This window comes from Podarcis gaigeae (assembly GCF_964106915.1).
Source record: "Podarcis gaigeae genome assembly, chromosome: 2".
NCBI classification, from domain to species: Eukaryota; Metazoa; Chordata; class Lepidosauria; order Squamata; family Lacertidae; genus Podarcis; species Podarcis gaigeae.
In genome coordinates, this window is record NC_139679.1 from 51331963 (window position 1) to 51350732 (window position 18770).

The 18770-nt window shown below is 42.7% G+C and overlaps 1 protein-coding gene across 5 annotated transcripts in view; it reads right to left on the reverse strand.

Annotated features, from left to right (window-relative positions):
- SLC26A2 (solute carrier family 26 member 2) overlaps window positions 1-9529 on the reverse strand; it is a 20587-nt gene extending 11058 nt beyond the window's left edge. The window contains exons 1-3 of one of the 5 annotated variants that reach the window (XM_083719172.1): window positions 9230-9377; window positions 1487-1663; window positions 361-1017 (exon numbers count right to left, since the gene is read on the reverse strand). In XM_083719172.1, coding sequence (XP_083575298.1) covers window positions 361-1005 — 645 coding nt within the window. In that variant the 5' untranslated portion in view covers window positions 1006-1017; window positions 1487-1663; window positions 9230-9377. Of the gene's footprint in view, window positions 1-360; window positions 1018-1134; window positions 1445-1486; window positions 1664-8281; window positions 8698-9086 lie in introns of those variants that run through there. The other 4 variants (XM_083719173.1, XM_083719176.1, XM_083719174.1 and 1 more) reach the window with 4 other exon arrangements.
- Window positions 9530-18770: the final 9241 nt, after the last annotated feature.

Consider the following 18770-nt stretch of genomic DNA (forward strand, 5'->3'; position numbering starts at 1 on the left):
TAGTTCATACAACACAGTAGCCTCCAGTTAAACTAAAAATGGAAGAAAATCTTTCAAGCTCCTCTTCTCAGTCACAGGTGGGGGCAGTATTTAAGCCCCAAATTAGCACTTTTCATTTCCCATCAACTACAGTTCAGCATTACATCTGAACCAAGCCATCAAGGTAAAGGGCTAAATGGGGATTGGAATCTAACCATTTTCTTGCAAAAACAAAATTCCAAATCACCATGTATATGCTTAATTACAAGGCTGCATTGGAACTTTAGTACCAGTCTGTCACCAACCTCGTCTTGGAAGGCAATGAGAGGAAAACTACAAGAAGCCTATAAAATAGATGCCCTTTGGATTGTCACCTCTTACCTGGTAAATGCCAGCAACAAAAGTCACCGTGGCTCCAACGCTAATTGCATAGCAACTTCTGTCACATAACAAATGTGATGTCTCATTCACAGTCAAAGGCCCCAGTGTGCTGTTATTTATGGAAAGATGCATGTCTGAGTTATAACTACTAGGAACGTTTGATGCCAAATCATACCCAGCTCTCTGTACTTCACGGTCCACTACTTCTCCTATCATCAGGCACAGTACACCGAAAATGCCAACAGAGATGTGACGGGAAGTTCCAAACAGGAAATAAATGAGGCTTGCAAAGAACGACGTATAAAGGCCATAGATAGGTTCTTGGCCAGCCAGCAGAGAATAGGCAATGGACTGCGGAACCAGCAAGATCCCCACGATCAAGCCAGACATTAAATCTCCCAAAATGTTCTCTTTCAGGTTGTACTTGGGGAGCCATTTCAGCACTGGGAGGAAGCTGAAAAGCAGGTCTTTGGCAGTAGCTGGGGTGCAGGTGCATTTTTTCTTCACTTTCTTCAGCACGTGTGCCTTGATGTCTGTGCTCTTTTCTATACGTTCTAGGCAGATTGTGCGACGGCTGTTTGGTGAGCCATCATTTACTTCTGCCATCTCAAACCCTGATTGGACATGATTGGCTTCTGCTGCCATCTTCAGGGCTCACTAGAACGGTGGGGAAACAGAAGGAAAAGAAGACAGAATTATTTTTTGAACCAACATACAGATTTCAAGCTTATTAAAGCAAACACAACAAGCTATCTTAAAAAACTAACAACTTACCAAAGAAAAGCAACAACACCCTAGCCTGCATCAGAAGCAGCAGCAGCTCTAAGCCTAAACAGTTCCACTGATACACAGGTGACATGAGAGTCTGCTATGGAAGCAAACTTTGCCACTGACTTCAGTGTTGGGGCCAGGTAGACGTGTACAGTGGGTGAAGGCAGCAATAGAGACATCTAGTGTTAGAAATTCCCCAGGTGCCAGGCACATTTTGCAACTGGTGCAGGTCCAATTGAAACCACATGGAGATCTCTGCATGCCAGATTGGCGACTGACATCTCTATTTGGCTGGCCCCTCCAGCTTTCTTAAGCAGCTAAGCAGAATAGCTTATTTATTGCATTTATATCCCACCTTGTCAGTTTCGTCTCTTGCTTCTATGGCGTTCAGGCTAGCATACACAGAATACTCTCATTTTTATCCTCAAATGAGGTAGGTTATGCCAAGAGCCACTGATTGTTCCAAAGCCATTCAGCAACAGAGCCAAGTAGGGATCTGGGCTTGGGTTTCCAAAATGAACACTATGCAACACTGGTAGGAAGAAGAAAAACCCCCAATCAATTTATGCAGCTGAAATTAAACAACTTTAAAACAAGATTTGTATTGGCTTTAAAGGTTATGACTGACACCTTAAATCCAGCTTTGTAAAAGGATTCACAATTCCAAAATCAAGGCTTCAGTGTCGGACATACCTGTCCTGTGTCCATGGTCATTTTTTCCTACCCAGCTTGCTCCCTGTCCTTCTCTTTCCTTACCCATACACTTCTCTGTTAGAAAAGCAAAGCTATAGTATAGGCTACAGCTCAGCTCAAAGGACATTTGAGCCACTTCACACACCAATGGGAATAGGGTAGCTGCACTATAAAGTGCTATATGTCAGGGGCTGTGGAGGGGGAGTAAGTAAGAACAAGTCACTGAGTCAAATATCAGGGGGCTGAAAGGTATGAGCCTTGACTCCGTTCTCACTGGGTCAAGAAGATAAAGTTAGTGGCCAGCTTCTCAAGCATCCTTCATAACCACTTTTGCTCACTGCCCTTCTCAGCAAGACCAAATGACATGACAAGAGACCTCAAGAAAACAACACCATTTTAAGAAAGAATATTAAAGGAATAGTAGCAGAGTGAGAGTAAAAGGAAGACTGAACTTTGGAACTATTTGCAGACGTTCTTTGCAATATTTGCACTAAGTCATGCCTTACAATGCTCTTATATTGTGATATGTGAGTCACCCAAAGGCTTTAAAAAGCCCTCATGTCCAGGATGGAAGAGAGTCAAAGTAAACTAAAAATGTATAGTGCTGGCCAAATCAGATACATGTAAATGAGTGTTTTCCCACTTTCCTTTCCCTGCAGCAGATCCTTAAAGGTAAAGGTAAAGGGACCCCTGACCATTAGGTCCAGTCATGACCAACTCTGGGGTTGCAGCGCTCATCTCGCTTTACTGGCCGAGGGAGCCGACGTACAACTTCTGGGTCATGTGGCCAGCATGACTAAGCTGCTTCTGGCGAACCAGAGCAGCGCACGGAAACGCCGTTTACCTTCCCGCCGGAGCGGTACCTATTTATCTACTTGCACTTTGACGTGCTTTTGAACTGCTAAGTTGGCAGGAGCTGTGCCTGAGCAACAGGAGCTCACCCCATCGCGGGGATTCGAACTGCCAACCTTCTGATCGGCAAGATCCTTGCATTGTGTCAAAGGCTGCGTCTAAAGTTTCCTTAAGAATCAGGAGCATGTAGTCCACTGTATCACCGTTATCAATTACATTTATATTCCACCTTTACTGAAAGGCATTCAAGATGGTGTACAAGTTCTCCCTCCTCCCATTTTTCCTCTTACAACAACCCTGTGAGGTAGGTTAGGCTGAGCATTTAGTTACTGACCCAATGAACTTCACAGAAGAGTGGGGATTTGAACCCAGGTCTCCTTTGGTCATAGTTCAGCACTCTAAACACTTCAGCACTCCCAATCCAGAGGTAATGTGGTACACTCTGAATGCACAGCGGTGCTTCCAAAAGTGATCTCTAGCAGTGTGCGCTAGAGGATTTGAGTCCTTTGGATTCAAACCTCTGGATCTGACTCCACATCTCCACAGTATGTTTAGCATAAAATCATACATGTTACATTTAGGAGGCTTACTAAGTTCTCTTCAAATATGAAGTAATAGTCAGTGTAGCTTCTCAGACAGCCTGGAAGCTATGATTAATTCCAACCAGAGTGCCTGTATTAAAGAGCCTTTATTCTAGCTTAGTGTCCTTGAATGCACACACAGCAAAACAGCTGTATATTCATCCAACGAATGTTGAAGTGTGTCTAGACTGCAGTAACAGACTTCTGTCCTAAGGGGGGGAATGGCTTGTGAGAGAGCTGCCTGGCAATGAAGTTGGCTTGCTCACATTACACTTCAGTATGTACTAGTATACTTTCCTTTTGTAGAGGAGAAAGTATCTTTTTTTCGACAAGCATTTAATAGTTTATAACAGTATGGCCAGTTATAAACACACTGGCAGATATGGTTTTATACTTTTTCTACAGTATACAAACTGTCTTACAGCTTTTGTCAGTAACTTTTAATTCCTAAAGATATGTTAAGTTTAGCTAAAATTTTCACCCTTAAAATTTGCCCTGAGTAGCCTGAGAAATATTAGCAGGAAAACACCAGGACTAAGATGTCCATGTGATGAGTCAAGAACCTCACCTGGAAGTGCTTTTTCCCAAGAAAGGGCATCATTTTGCCTAAATGCAAGATAAGCTTTTTTAAAAACTACTACTCATTCTTAAAATGGCCATTGTTTATTTTTCATTTTCATCAATTTAGGTATCTGGAATACAGAATACTTTTTAAAAAAAGCATAAGACAACAAGAAAAAAAGATGTAATGTTATTTCATTTCTGTAGATTTGTTTAAGGGCATTAGTGACCCTAGACCAAAAAGTTCCATTTTTTTTCACATTCCCACCCACCACAAATGTATAAATTTCCCTTTCTCTCTCTTACAATGCGAGGATCTACCATCACCTCTTTCCCCAGTTTTGTGAGATTTCCATTTGCCCAATGCCACCAGAAATCCACTCTAATACAATTTGCTCTTTAGTTAGTAGCTAAATATGCTGCATGTCTATGTTCCATTTCTTTTTAAAGGCTATTTCTGTTTCTTTCGGTTTATTTAAATTTTTATTATTATTTATTTATTTATTTATACAACACGGGAAAAAACACACACAAAAACACAAATACCAAATTACACACAAATTACAAAAATAACCATAGACACATAATTTTCTTGGCAAACAATAAAACATCTATTGGTCTTAACACTAAAGACCCAACTTCTAGTCTGTTCCATATTTCAAATTCATATTACTTATTGCCAATACACGTTTTTTCCATAATTAAACTTATTTTCAATAAATCTAATTTCTTCTATCTACCTAGCAACTATTACTGAAGTTCCTCGAATGCTGCAACTGAATTTAAACTACTATATTTATTTTTCAGATATTCTTTGAAAACCTCCCATTTAGAAACAAATTCCTGTTTTGATTTATTCTTTATTTTTTCTGATAAACCATCTAATTCGGCATATTCTGTCAGCTTTTGGATCCAATCTTGTATAGAGGGGATTTCATTACTCTTCCATTTTGCTGCGATCAAAACTCTTGCTGCCGCCGTCGCATATAAAAAGATACCCTTCCTCTTTTGTGGAATATCCAAATCTGTTATTCCCAGGAGGTAGGCCTCTGGTTTTTTATTGAAAGAGATCTTTAGCATTTTTTGCAGTTCTGCATGTATACTCTCCCAGAATACCTGTATTTTCCTACATGTCCACCACATATGATAGAACATTCTATCAGGAACATTCTTTCGGTTTATACAATGTCTTTCTCTATTGGAGCACAATCACAAACCTCCTGTTTCAATGTGTACTATTGTCACTGTTCACCTGCACTTATAAGAGGACTGAATGTGCACAGTCAGTTCAAGTTTACTCATCTGAAGCATAATCTGATTATTTAATTTCTACACCGCCTGATATATTTAAAAGTATCTCTAAGCAGTGTACTGAAAACTGAAGCAGCAAAAGACAACTTAAACAAAAATATTACAAAAAGAACACAATTACATATAAAAACGCTAATTGATAGAAGGTTACAAATGTATATAAATAAATAGCAATTCATTTTCCTTCTAGCATATCTTCCTTCTTAGTCTCTGGGTTCTCACCCAGGGTCCAAAAACTCTCAGCTCACCCACAAAAGTCTCACAATGAGAAGAGTTCCTGGAAACAGGAACAGGAACCCTAGTCTCTCACTCTTTCTCTACACTTGTTTTTATGGGCAAGCCCAAGGTCGATGATACTTCCTCAGGCTGCCTACAGCTGTGTCTCATTTAACTGCATTCTCCATACCCGGCCAGTTTCAGATGCAGCAGGTTTGTTGTGCTTCCCAGAGAGTCCAAAGGATGGGGAAAGGGCCCCCCTTCACTCACAGCTCTTTCTTCACCCTCTGTCCTCTCCTCTTCCTCCTCCTCCAGCTCCTTGAGTCTGGGTCAAAATAACACTAAGAGGTCTAACAGATCCACTAACCTGGTAACTATTCAAAGCAGAGGGCCAAGCTCACATTAGGAGCTACCTGCAACAATTTTCATGCTCTTATCAAGGCCTAGTTGAAGGAAAGCATATGACCTTCACAAACAGCCTAGCTAAGGCTTCTCTCATCTGTGACAGTTATATTGCAGAGACAGCCTCAGTGTTGCGTATTACCTGACAAAGAGATGTGGGACACCCCACAACTGAATCACAAGCATAGTGGAAATGTGCAACTTCCTGCTTCACACATGAGCACTGCTCCAAGGATATTTGTGCAAGTTGACGTAATTCTAGGGGTTACCTACTTTTGGCTGATGAAAAAAATGCTGCTGCACGAGATGAATAGACAGTACAGGGGAGCTATCAAAAAGCATGAGAGCAACCTTGTTGTATCAGATCAAATACCCATTTAGTTCAGCATCCTGTTCTCACAGTGGCCAACTAGATGCCCACGGGAAACCTGCAAGCAGGACATGAAAGCAACAGTCCCCTCCCCATTTTTGATTCCCCAACAACTGGTATTCAGAAGCATATTGCACCCAATACCGGAGGCAGTACACAGGCATTTTTACTCACAGACCTCATTGACAGCCTTATCTTCCACGACTTTGTCCAATCTTTTAAAGTCATCCAAGTTGATGGCTACCATCACTACATCTCTTGGGAGTTATTCCCATAGTTTAAACTATGCACATAGTGAATAAGCACTTTCTTTTGCCTGCCCTGAATCTTTCAACATTCAGCTTTATTCTAACATTACAAGACAGGGATAAAAACTTATCTCTAACTAATTTCTTAATGCTATATGTAATTTTAAACACCTGTATCATATCCCCCAACAACTGGCCTTGTTTCCATACAAAAAGCCCTAAATGTTGTAACCTTTCTTTATAGGAGAATTGCTTCAGTCCCTTAATCATTTTGGTTACCTTTTCTGAACCATTTCCAGCTCATTTTGAGGGATAGCTCTGCATCAGGGTGGGGAATCTCTTCCAGCTACTGAACTGGACCCTGATTCTGCTGCCCCAAATTGGACTACTATGACAGGTGGACAGGGCAATGATGCCAGAAATCCCATTTTTCTATTGCTTGAATTCAAGCCACACTGCAAAGAAAGATTAATGTGGAGCTTGAAGTCAATGTCAATCAGCCGGTCAGTATAGTTCAAGCCCTGCTTTCTGCAAGGGGATGCTTCTGCTAGTTACATGGGGTGGATAAAAACTAACACAATGTCATGTCACACATTTATTCTTTTACTGTAAACTACCATGGAGAAATGTGATAGCCTTTACTTGTCCTCATAACATGAAGTTTGGACCCCAGAGTTCATGGCTTGCCTATGACCATTCAACAAGTTCATGAGTGAATGAATCTACATTTGTACCTGACTGCCAGATTAATGTTTACGATTATGCCCATATCACCAGTGACACCAGGTGTAAATCAAACAGCAACACAAGCCCATAGAAATAAGACAAAGACTCCTATAGATTTAACACTAGGGTTCCATACCTCCTATTAACTAAGCCTCTGTGCTTGACTGCATCCCTTTACTTTTGATCTTCTGCTAACACTGGAAATCCTCTTTTTCTGACATTATTTTGTTCTCTTTTATTTTATTATTCCTACAACACTTCCTCACTAAAAGACCCACATGTACCTTGGCTTTTCCAGGGTAAATGTTATTGTTCTTCCCTTCCTCTTTTAGACTGCAACCCTGCAGGCAGGATCTATCTTTTATTCTTACCTACCTATACAGAGACCTTGCTCAGTTCTTAGGACCTTCAGAAATAAATAACAAAGCTTCCAAAATCTGTATTTCAGATTTGACAACGAAGGCTTGGCTTACTAAGTCAATTTCTCTTAATGCAAGCATTCATAGTCTGCCTTGGGCATCATGTGCCTGAAATTATGCATGGAAAAGGTTAACATGAATAGGGCTATACACAGAATGCAGTGAGCTGCAGTTCTTTTTCTGTGACCACAGTATTTGTTGCAACCACGATGCTTATGGAAATTGCTGCAGTCCGATCCATGTACAAATATTTATCCACACAAGCTGCATTCCAAGGCTGAACAGTGACTGCTTTTGTATGGAGAAAATTGACTTTATGAATCAACCCTAAAATATTGGATGTAAAAACACCTGGATGTAATAATGGGGGATCACACATATCCAAATACCCATGTTTATAACTGAAGCTTAACATCTTCTTCCAAAGACTCTGTGAACCACTCTCTCCACAAGAAGAGAAAGAACACTAACACTGTGATCAGAAGCAAATGTTCACAGGTAAATCACACATTCCAGAAGGTAGCAGTAAGTTACAGCAGGTCCATTCTTTTTTCGCCAGACCAGGCCCTTGGCTTCCACTACACGTCATATGATAACTAAAACCACACTTTTATTATTTTTAAAAGTATGCATCCTCTGGGGTGATGTTATCCAAACTTTCCTTCAGAGTCCCATGTATTATAGGATTAGATTCCAAACTTGTCACTCCTGTTTAAAAGATGCTCAACTATTTTATATTCAAACAGATCTTGAAAAATATCAGTACTGTACCTTCCACAGCCGTTCTTTCCCCCTGCACAAAGGTCACATCAATCTCAATCCAATTTCTGAAATGTTCCTTCTTGTCTGCCTTGAGAATCTACTTGAAACCTTTATCTTTCTCTCCCATTACTAAATTGTGCAGTTTCATGACTTGTTTCAAACATTTACAAGGAAATGGGAAAAGCAGCAACTTCTGTGACTGATGCTTTTTGCCCCACTTCCTACCTTAACATCCAAATTGGGAAATCTGTGATCATTCTTGCCCCGCTACAGGTGAGATGTGTGACTCTGAATCCCACTTTGAACACTATATATTAGAGAGGGTGGGGAAAGAAGCACTATTGATTTACCTGAGCTTACTTGTGGAGGGTGTGAGAGATTATACAGGGCAAACATTCCAGTGAAGTGGGTGTGTTATTCCAGTTCTGAATGGATGATAGACCCAAACAGATATTTCAAAACCTTTTCCTTCACAATCAGGTTCCCTTTAAGCCTTTTAAATATATATACAGACACACAATAAGCAGTATATAAATTTTCTTAAATAAAATAAATACTATTAAACGTTAGCCACTCAAACTCTCTCTACTGAGGGAGGAGAACCGCCAAAAACACAACGACAATAATGAAGGCCAAGGGTGCTAAGTGTTTAACTGCATAAATTCGGTTTAAACAGCAGCAGCTGAACAGAAAGATGCTTTGTTACGACTGGAGCACTCCCGAGTTTTTAGACGAATATGAAGCGAAGCAAAGAAGACGAGGCAGCAGGCTATCTTACTCCAAAGCCTCCCAAAAGTGCTCAGAAGACCCTCACCAAACTCAGCCCGCGGAGAGGGTGGGCTGTGGATGCGCAAGAAGATCCTTTCAAGCAAGAAGACACGACCCCCGAGTTGCCTCCTGCTGCCCCCCTCCTGACCGCCCCTTCCCAACCGAGATACCCTCCGAGGAGAAACGCACACGCTTCAAGAGCGCTCTTCTTCCGCCCCCTCCAGCCGCCTTTCCTCTCTCTGCGCTCCTCTCCACGCGGGAGTCTCAGCTCAGCTCGCGGCAGCGGCGGCGCGCGACTCTCGCGGCGGCCTCCTCGCTTCCAAGAAGCGGCGGCGGGACTTGCTCGGAGTTCCTGCCAGCGAGCGGCCCGGGGAAGGAGGAGGAGGAGAGAGGGAGGGAGGTCCCGCCCGCGCCCTGCGAGGCCGCCGCCCCCCTCGGCCGCCAGCTCAGCGACCTTGCAGAGAGCGGCCCAAGGCTCCGGTCAGGCCTCTTGTGACGCCCGCCTCGGCCCGCCTGCTGAGAAACCTGAGCAGGGAGGCTCTCTCCCTGTCCGGGCGGGAAGCAAGAAGACGCGGCGGCCTCGGTGGGCTTTTGAGGCGTCGGTGGGGACGGGAGGCGCGGAAGTGCTGTCAACTTTGGATGAAAAGTAAAAGCGAATCTCTTTGGGTGCCTTCCTGCCCCCGGCGAGGCCTTATTAAGAGAGCCACGTGCTTTTAGCTCAGCCTTAAGCGGGCTTACTCGGGAGTAAGTGACCTGAGACGCCTTGCGACTTGACAGACGTTGCGAGCTCTCTCGCAGAGCAGTCGCGTTTAACTTTATGCCGAACGGCCCGCGTTGCTTGGCATGTGATATACAGTATTAAGACTTCAGAGCGCAGCATGCATCATCAAATAATTTCAGAGTTGTATATCCAAATTCAATTTACTTCTTTTAGCCAGGTCACTGTTGTACCCGTTTCATATATGGGCTTCTGAGGTTGGCAGAACCAGGGGGCGGAAATGGGACTTGAGCCCATATAGGCCGACTCTGTTATCACTATGTACACATACACGTGCTTATAATTTGGGATCATTTGCAGCAGGCTTGCACAATTTGTGGAGCATATTTGAGCATTGCCAGAGGCTCACTAAACGTTTGGTGAAGCTGTTTCTGCCTGCCTGGGACGGGGAGGGAGAGGGGTGAGGTGGGGCGGAGTCAGCCATCTGGCAGCCCATAATATTTCATTGTTGCTTGTCTGGCTTCTTGTATCATGAGTTGTATGGGGCCGATTGAAATGCTTTGCAGATTTATATGGTCAAGCTTTGAACAAATGTTACGACCTACTTGACTAGGCAGCACAGTGCAGTCTCAGTGCTGTAGCCTCAAGTGCTTAGTGCAGTGTTTCTCAAACATGGGAGGAGTCCGTCTTAAATTACAGCTATAAACAGTCAAAGGTGAGGATGCACCCCAAAGTGTGGATAATGACTGCAGGGAGTATTGAGAGGAAAGACAGGAGATGCAAAGTGGCAACTGCAGACTTGGTTGTTTCAGGATGGCGAATAAGGACTGGTTCACTCACGTGAGCTGATTATTTTCCTCACCTATATGCAAATCACGTGCAGAATAACCTTGGAGTGAATCAGCTACACACTGGGGCTGTAAATGAATATGGTGTACAGCAGCCATCTTATCTCTTGAGGGAATGCCACTGAAATTGTGTCAAAACACAGTGGCGCACGTGAGTTGCCTGGGTAGCATGTGGCACTGCCATGCCTTAGTTCCTCTTACAGCACAGCATCAGAATACTGGGAAGTGTCCCCACATTTCTGGGCAAACAGGCAAATTATCCCTGTCTTCCTGGCAGAGTGGATTTGATTTAAATCAAATCGAATCACTAATCTATAAGACTTGATTTACATTGTTTTTACAGAAAGGTTTAACCTTGCTGGCATCCTCTTAATATTTACAACCAGAGGAAGGTTTCATTTTTGGAATAATAAACTTTCAGAGTAGTTTTTACAGTTACATCAAAAATTACTGATTCCGTTATACTATCAGAAATACATAGACAGATAATTATGAAATTATTGTTTGTAGTTGGACAACTTTTCTGCTGTACTTTATTGGAAGGAGAAAAATAATCATTTCCTTAATAACAATTTAAACAATTTATTTATGGTAACTAAAACAATAACATTATAGCATATGTATCCATGTTTGTTAACCAATGTGGTTAAATGATTTTTTTAAATTAAAAAAAAACAACCTTAGACTGAGTTTTAGCACGCATGAAAAACTGTAACCGAATCCTTATTTCCTGATGAATAGCCTTTGAACTATAATGTAACGTAACCAGAAAACTATCTTTAGAAAGATTTTTCTCCCAAAAGCATTTTATATTAAAAATCCGATTTAAATAAAAACATCTGATTTAAATAAAAACATCTGATTTAAATTAAAAAATCCATTTTTTAAAAAAAATATTTTTAAAGAATCATTTATTTTTATTCACCCTGCTTCCTGGCAGCACAGCAGTAGTATATAGTGCCAGTTGCCTGGGTGACTCTTACTATCTTCTCAGCAAGCTCACGGGACAAGTTTTAATAATTGTTTGATTAGGCTGGAACACATGTGCCGTTTGATCACACCCCACCGAGATAATCAGGCAACTTTCTTTACCTTCCAGTGCCACTTTAGCAACTGTGAAATTTGCAAGCAGTCATAAAAATGCAAATAAAATGCAGGGTGTGGGAAGGTTCAGCCATGAACTATGCACTTCATCATCCACTCCCGCTTGGAAGTATTGGCTCAAAAACTTCACTGGAGCAAACCAGCCTGGCTGACACTGGAATTTCTCCATTCATCTCTCTACACAGAACAGGGTCATAGGAAGAAAATAAATGGCCGTCAGTGTTTGAACTATCTGCTGTTGGCCACAGATCTTTCATAACTCAAATGAAGCTTATCTCACATCGCTTTATCATCCAGGACTCACATTTCCATTTTAAAACGGAACTGAAATATTTACTGAGGAAAGAGGAAGGTTGGAATAGGGAAAAGTAAGATAAGAAGGCAAGGACCACTGTTTGTCAGGCCTCTAGGGCAGGCTTCCTCAAACTCTGCCCTCCAGATGTTTTGAGACTACAGTTCCCATCATCCCTGACCACTGGTCCTGCTAGCTAGGGATCATGAGAGTTGTAGGCCAAAAACATCTGGAGGGCTGAGTTTGAGGGTTGCTCATCCAGCCTGAGAGTGACTGACCTCTGTCTGATGCCAATGGCAATTAAGCACTTGTTTGAACAGCTAACCTTATAGCATTTCCCCCGAGGGCCAGATCACTGGAATTTTTAGAGTTGAAGAGACAAGTGGTAATTTTATAATCATGATGGGAAGAAAGCAAACGGCCCGCAACCCTGAAAGATGAGGACAAACCTTAACAATGCTAAACTTCTCCGAGCAAGGCCTGGAGCTTCTGGAATATGTAGTTGCGCAAGCACGATTCTGGCTTTGGCAAATGAGTATTCAGATAGCACCCTGTGGCTTCCATTCAGGTGGCTTCCTTCCACCATAAAATGGTGCATGTGTAGCATTTGTCCCTTAACTGCATTAATAGTTGCATTCAGCTTGAAAGAATAAAGCACTACTGTGCATCACTTACTTAGATCAATTTAAAAAAATGTGTTTGTCTTAATTACATTCATTTTAGGCTAATACTATAAATATCTTCACCACTATCCAGCTAACAGATTCAGTAGCCTTCTCTGAATTCATGTGCTTAATGGTTGCCTCCCACTCAGCAGAAGCAGATGACACAACTGAGTCACTGACACTAATCTGGGGGCAGGCACAGGAGAGGGGGAAATGACAACAATACTACTGATGAATTCAGACTTCCGAATTAGTTGAAATGGACTAATCCTCTTAATTTAAAAGATTAAATGTATACTGACAAAAAAGATTAAAACTTACGCCTAGTGCAGATTTAAGGATATTTTCTAACTTTTCAAATAAGAAATTATTAAATTTTCACTGAGATTACATAGCACAGCTTGGCATTTAAAATGCTTTGCTTTTGGGTGGGTGGGTGTCATTTGGTGACCTGTCTTTCTGTTATTTCGGTTGTTCACATATCCCTGCCGCACTCCTGTCTGCTGCTAACAACAAGAGATTCCCCCTCCCCAATTTGCATATGTGCTCAAATATAAGCACAAGTTACAGCTGCAGCCCAAATACATAACTATGCAGTACCTGGCTTAGCATACTGTGGTACAGGCTTCCTCAAACTCGGTCCTCCAGATGTTTTTGGCCTACAACTCCCACAATCCCAACTAGCAGGACCAGTGGTCAGGAATGATGGGAATTGTAGTCTCAAAACATCTGGAGGGCAGAGTTTGAGGAAGCCTGCCCTAGAGGCCTGACAAACAGTGGTCCTTGCCTTCTTATCTTGGGGAAGCCTGCTGTGATGATCCCCACTGTCTTGTTATGCAAGGTGTTTGTGCCCCGGTGTGTGTGTGTGTGTGTGCTTGCTAAGAATGCTGTGGGACTTGCACGGCCAGCCAACCTGTATGCTTGCTGCTGCAGTCCTTTGGTGCCTTCTCAGCCTGTATGCTTGTAAAAAAGACTATTACATAGGCACCACAATTTCCCCATTTACTCTCCTCCCCAAAGAGCCCAATCCAAAGTATACCTGCTGAAACATACCACTGAACGTCATGGGACTTACTTCCAACTAGGACCGTAGCCTTAACCACATGAAGTCTATCCCCAAGCTGCCTAACACTTGAAGAAAGAGGAACATGGAAGCATACTGCTGGTTTATTATCTCCAGTTAACATATATATTGCTAACTGTTAACTGAAGAGGAAAGAGAATATCTGAATATCTGCTAACAGAATCTGAAACCAAGTAAAGGTCATGTCTTAGGAGAATTTGTGAGCCACTTAAGGTACTTTGTAATGCTTTGTTTCAGTAATGAGCAGGTAAGAAGAGCTGAACAAGAAATAGTTCAAGAATGTAAGAAGAGCCTGCTGGATCAGGCCGAAGGCCCATATTGTCCAGCATCCTGTTCTCACAGTGGCCGGCCAGATGCCTATTTTAACAGAACCATGTGCATTTGTTCTTAATCTTCATGTGTTTTCTTGAGTCACAAGTGGTTGAAGGCCCTTCTTTGCTGCCCAGGCAGGAGGCTGGTAACTTGCTGTCCATTAAGGTGCTCTTCCTCCCTGCAGCCACCATGACAGACACTTTATCTTACCCATTTCATTAGGTATCCAAAAGACTCTGAGCTGATTAAATTTTATTTGTACAAAACATGGATGTCTCAAACTGAGTACTATCTTCAGTTTGCGAACTTTAAAATGATGCAATTAAAATAGGTAAAGGTAAAGGGACCCCTGACCATTAGATGCAGAAGAGACCGACTCTGGGGTTGCGGCGCTCATCTCGCTTTACTGGCCGAGGGAGCCGGCGTACATCATATATTGGCTTCAAGGCCCCCAGCTTGATATACACACACATGCATGGCTCCTTGTAGAGGACAGCGGCAGGGTCCCCTACATCACACTAGTGCCAGGCACCATAAACCCTCTAGTTGGCTTTACAAAGCTGACCCCAGGGCCCCTCCTAGGCTTATATTTATCCTGGGGCCAGCCCTGTTTGTAGTCGTATGGATCAACATAGTACTATTTTTACTATAAGCAGCCTATATGAGCTTTACCCCTTAATTACAAAACAGACTATATTGAGACAGCTTTGTTGATGCCACCCTTACCTTAAGAAGCCTTTTAACTTGAGTTACCCTTACTCTCGATTACCTTTACACTAAGTTTGGCATCTGGCATCCCCAATGGTTTTTTGTGGCTATAAAGGTAAAGGGACCCCTGACCATTAGGTTCAGTCGTAGCCAACTCTGGGGTTGCGGTGCTCATCTCGCTTTATTGGCCGAGGGAGCTGGCGTACAGCTTCTGGGTCGTGGCCAGCATGACTATGCCGCTTCTGGTGAACCAGAGCAGCTCATGGAAACGCCGTTTACCTTCCCACCAGAGTGGTACCTATTTATCTACTTGCATTTTGACGTGCTTTCGAATTGCTAGGTTGGCAGGAGCAAGGACTGAGCAACGGGAGCTCACCCCGTTGCGGGGATTCGAACCGCCGACCTGATCAGCAAGTCCTAGGCTCTGTGGTTTAACCCACAGCGCCACCCGTGTCCCACAATTAAAATATTTTGCTATATTAAGTCTTATTATGAGCCATCAACATATGTAGGTGAAGTAGAAACAGTAACATTGCCTCCCCAGAAACAGAACCAGTTCTGCCGTCCCATGGTGCCCAGATGGCAGCAGCAGCAACACATCAGACTCTGAAAAGACCCAGCTGATGGCTCCTCAGTTTGAAAAGGCCTTTTTCGGCTAAGAAGATTTTACTTACCATTTTTTGTGTGGAGGTGGAAGGAGAAGAGCACATAATAAAAGGGCCAGTAAAGGTAAAGGGACCCCTGACCATTAGGTCCAGTCGTGGCCGACTCTGGGGTTGTGGCGTTCATCTCGCTTTACTGGCCAAGGGAGCCGGCGTACAGCTTCCGGGTCATGTGGTCAGCATGACTAAGCCACTTCTGGCGGACCAGAGCAGCGCACGGAAACACCGTTTACCTTCCCGCCGGAGCGGTACCTATTTATCTACTTGCACTTTGACGTGCTTTCAAACTGCTAGGTTGGCAGGAGCAGGGACCGAGGAACCCCGTGGCAGGGATTTGAACTGCCGACCTTCTGATCGGCAAGTCCTAGGCTCTGTGGTTTAACCCACAGCGCCACCCGCGTCCCAAAAGGGCCAGTAGTATAAACCAATTGGCATGTTTAGCCTGCCAATGCAGTTACACAAGTGATAACAAAACCAACCTTACCTAACTATTATAATGAGCTTGAGTGATGATACCCCTGGGAAGTGTTTCTGAGTAATGATGTGGGAGTTTAAAAACAATGCCAAAATACCTTAGGCAAGCTTGCCTACTAATGCCATGCCAGATACTTGACTCCAGCTTTCTTGCTACCACATGCCGATCTTAATGCAATGTTATACCTGAATCTGCTTGGTTTGAGAAATATCCACAACTGCAGCATGAAGTTCATTGTGTGTTAAATCAAAATAGGAATGGCGTCACCAATGCTGGCCAGATAATTACACCAGATCTACAGTACAAGAAGAACATAAGAAGAGCCTGTTGGATCAGGCCAATGGCCCATCTAGTACAGCCTCCTGTTCTCACAGTGGCCAACCAGATGCCTGTGAGAAACCCACAACCAGGACCTGAGCACGAGAGAATCTTCTCCTGCAGTTTCTAGCACCTGCAGAAGCATCACTCCCTCCTGTCGTGAAGACAGAGCATCGCCATGATTGCTAGTAGCCTTTGATGGGCTTATTCTCCATGAATTTGTCCAATCCTCTTTTAAAGCCATCCATATTGGTGGCCATCTCTGCCTCCCGTGAGAGTGAGTTTCATAGTTTAACTAAGCACTGCGTGAAGAAGCAATTGTCTTTTATCTGTGTCGAATCTTCAAAATAGCTGCCACATGCTGCTCCTATATTGAGTCTCTGCTGGTAGGACCATCCATCAGATATGTCACACATCAAAATGGTGGCAAATCAAGGATTTAGAATTAGTTAAAAGGAGACAAAATATGAGAAGGAAGGTGGGGAGTTAAATCTCTTAGGATACAACTTCAATGGGAAAAGGGATCCTGAAATATAGGCAAGGGTGCATAATTTATCAGGATGAGGGTTTTAGTGAAGACAGTTGACACTCTGTGGAGGAACTGAGAAAGGCAAGACACATAGGTTTCAACAATTCTACTGTGCGATGAGCAACCAACCTTCCTCCCATTCTGAAGGTGCCGAGGTAGGGAGAGATCGCCCTGGCAGTTGTGCAGCAACCCCTGTTTTGTCCCCTGCTCCATAGTTGGGAGGAGGGCTGGAGGTTGTTTGGCATCTGTGTGACCTAGGTGCCTGGAGAGCCTTGGCTAAACTGGCAGCATTCTTCACTTGCCTTTCCTACTCCTGTGTAGGAAAGGTAGGGATGAGAGGGTAGGACACCATTGTTTTAAGGCACTCATTACCAGTGGGTGGGGGTGGTAGCTGGTGACTGTAGCCTTTGGCTTGGCCAACAAGGCCAGCCAAAAATTGCAGAATCCTGAAAACACATCTCTTCATTCATTAATATCCTGGCAGATTTACTCAGTTTTGTTCTATGCAGCATCCATCAGAATAAGCTTTCTTTTTTCTTTTAAAAGCTTTGACGTATGAATGATCCTCCACACAAGAACTGTATTTGTTATATGGAGTCACAGAGTCACCTGTCCAAATGATGATTGACTGAAACTGTGTGTTCAACATGATGCAACGTGAACTGAATTTTTTTCATCTCTGAAAAAGAACTCAGAGCTCCCTTTCTGTAAACAGCTAATTTTGCAGAATCGCTTGAGGCTACAGAGCCTTCGGTTATGACAGGTTTTGGTGCTGTAATTAATATGACAAACTGATATGAAAACAAAATCCCTGCACTACATAAATGTAATTTGAGAATTGCATTAAAAATCATGTTGTATAAAAACAACCAAGTATTTCTAAATGCTCTGGGAGGAAGACTGTTATTGCCAATTATAGAATTGGAAAAGCCATTAATTTAAAATCTCTGTCTCAATAGTATGGATGCAGAAATTTGGTTTAATTAAGAAAGATGCTTGTATCTTCAGCTCACCCACATTGGTGGTGCCCAATTTGTAACTACAAATGCCAAAAGCATTTTAATTCATGGTACCACTGAATACTCATAAAGCAAGTTTGGCTCCCTAAAGTATGTGTGAAATATTACTGAAATATCTCTTTATAGTTGTCCAAATATATTTTAAGAGGCTGCTCCGGGAAACATTATTTAATGAACTTTTGTGTGCCAACTTAATCCCTAAATTCAATTTTAATTAAAACAGTCTAGGATTAAAGATAGCAGGCATTATCCCTTGACACTGAATTAATCAGAATCAGAGGAACCATTCCTCAAAAGCTTGTTTTCACTCCACATTCATAGCAGTGTTTTGCAGCTATCCAGCTATGTCTGCAGATTGGTGCAGTAGACTTGTCTCTGGGCTGTACCATCCCATCCGGTCAGTGCACAGGATTCAATCCTCCATACAATTTTTTTTTAAAAAAATCTGTACACCTGCAAAACTAGATGTTAGGGGAAAGGGTTCTAGTCTACTCTTCTCCCTCACATGTACAGTTTTTTGTGAGAGTATATATAAAGGGACATTCAGTCATGTGAGTCCCTGACTGCAGCTTGAAATGGTAGGTCCAAGGAACAGGTTCACCTGTGTCAAGTGATGCGTGTAGAGGCAAAATAATCTTAATTTCACATATAGGTACATGGGATATGAGCGGACAGTAGCTGGCCAGGAATGAGATCTTGTGGTTGTGGTAGATAGCCTGATGAATATGCTGATTCATTGTGCAGCAGCTGTGAACGAGGTAAATTCCATGCTAGAGAACATTAGGAAAGGAACTGAAAGCAAAGCTGCTGATATAATGCCATTATAACAAATCTATTGTGCAACGACCACAGTTGGAATACTGTGTACAGTTCTGGTTGTCTTGCTACGATAAGGGTATTGTAGTGTAGGAGAAGTTTCAATAAAGGGCGGCCAAAGTGATCAAAATAATTTGTTGCTCCCTCTGACCTTTTTGTTGTTGTTGGCTAAAGATCTCC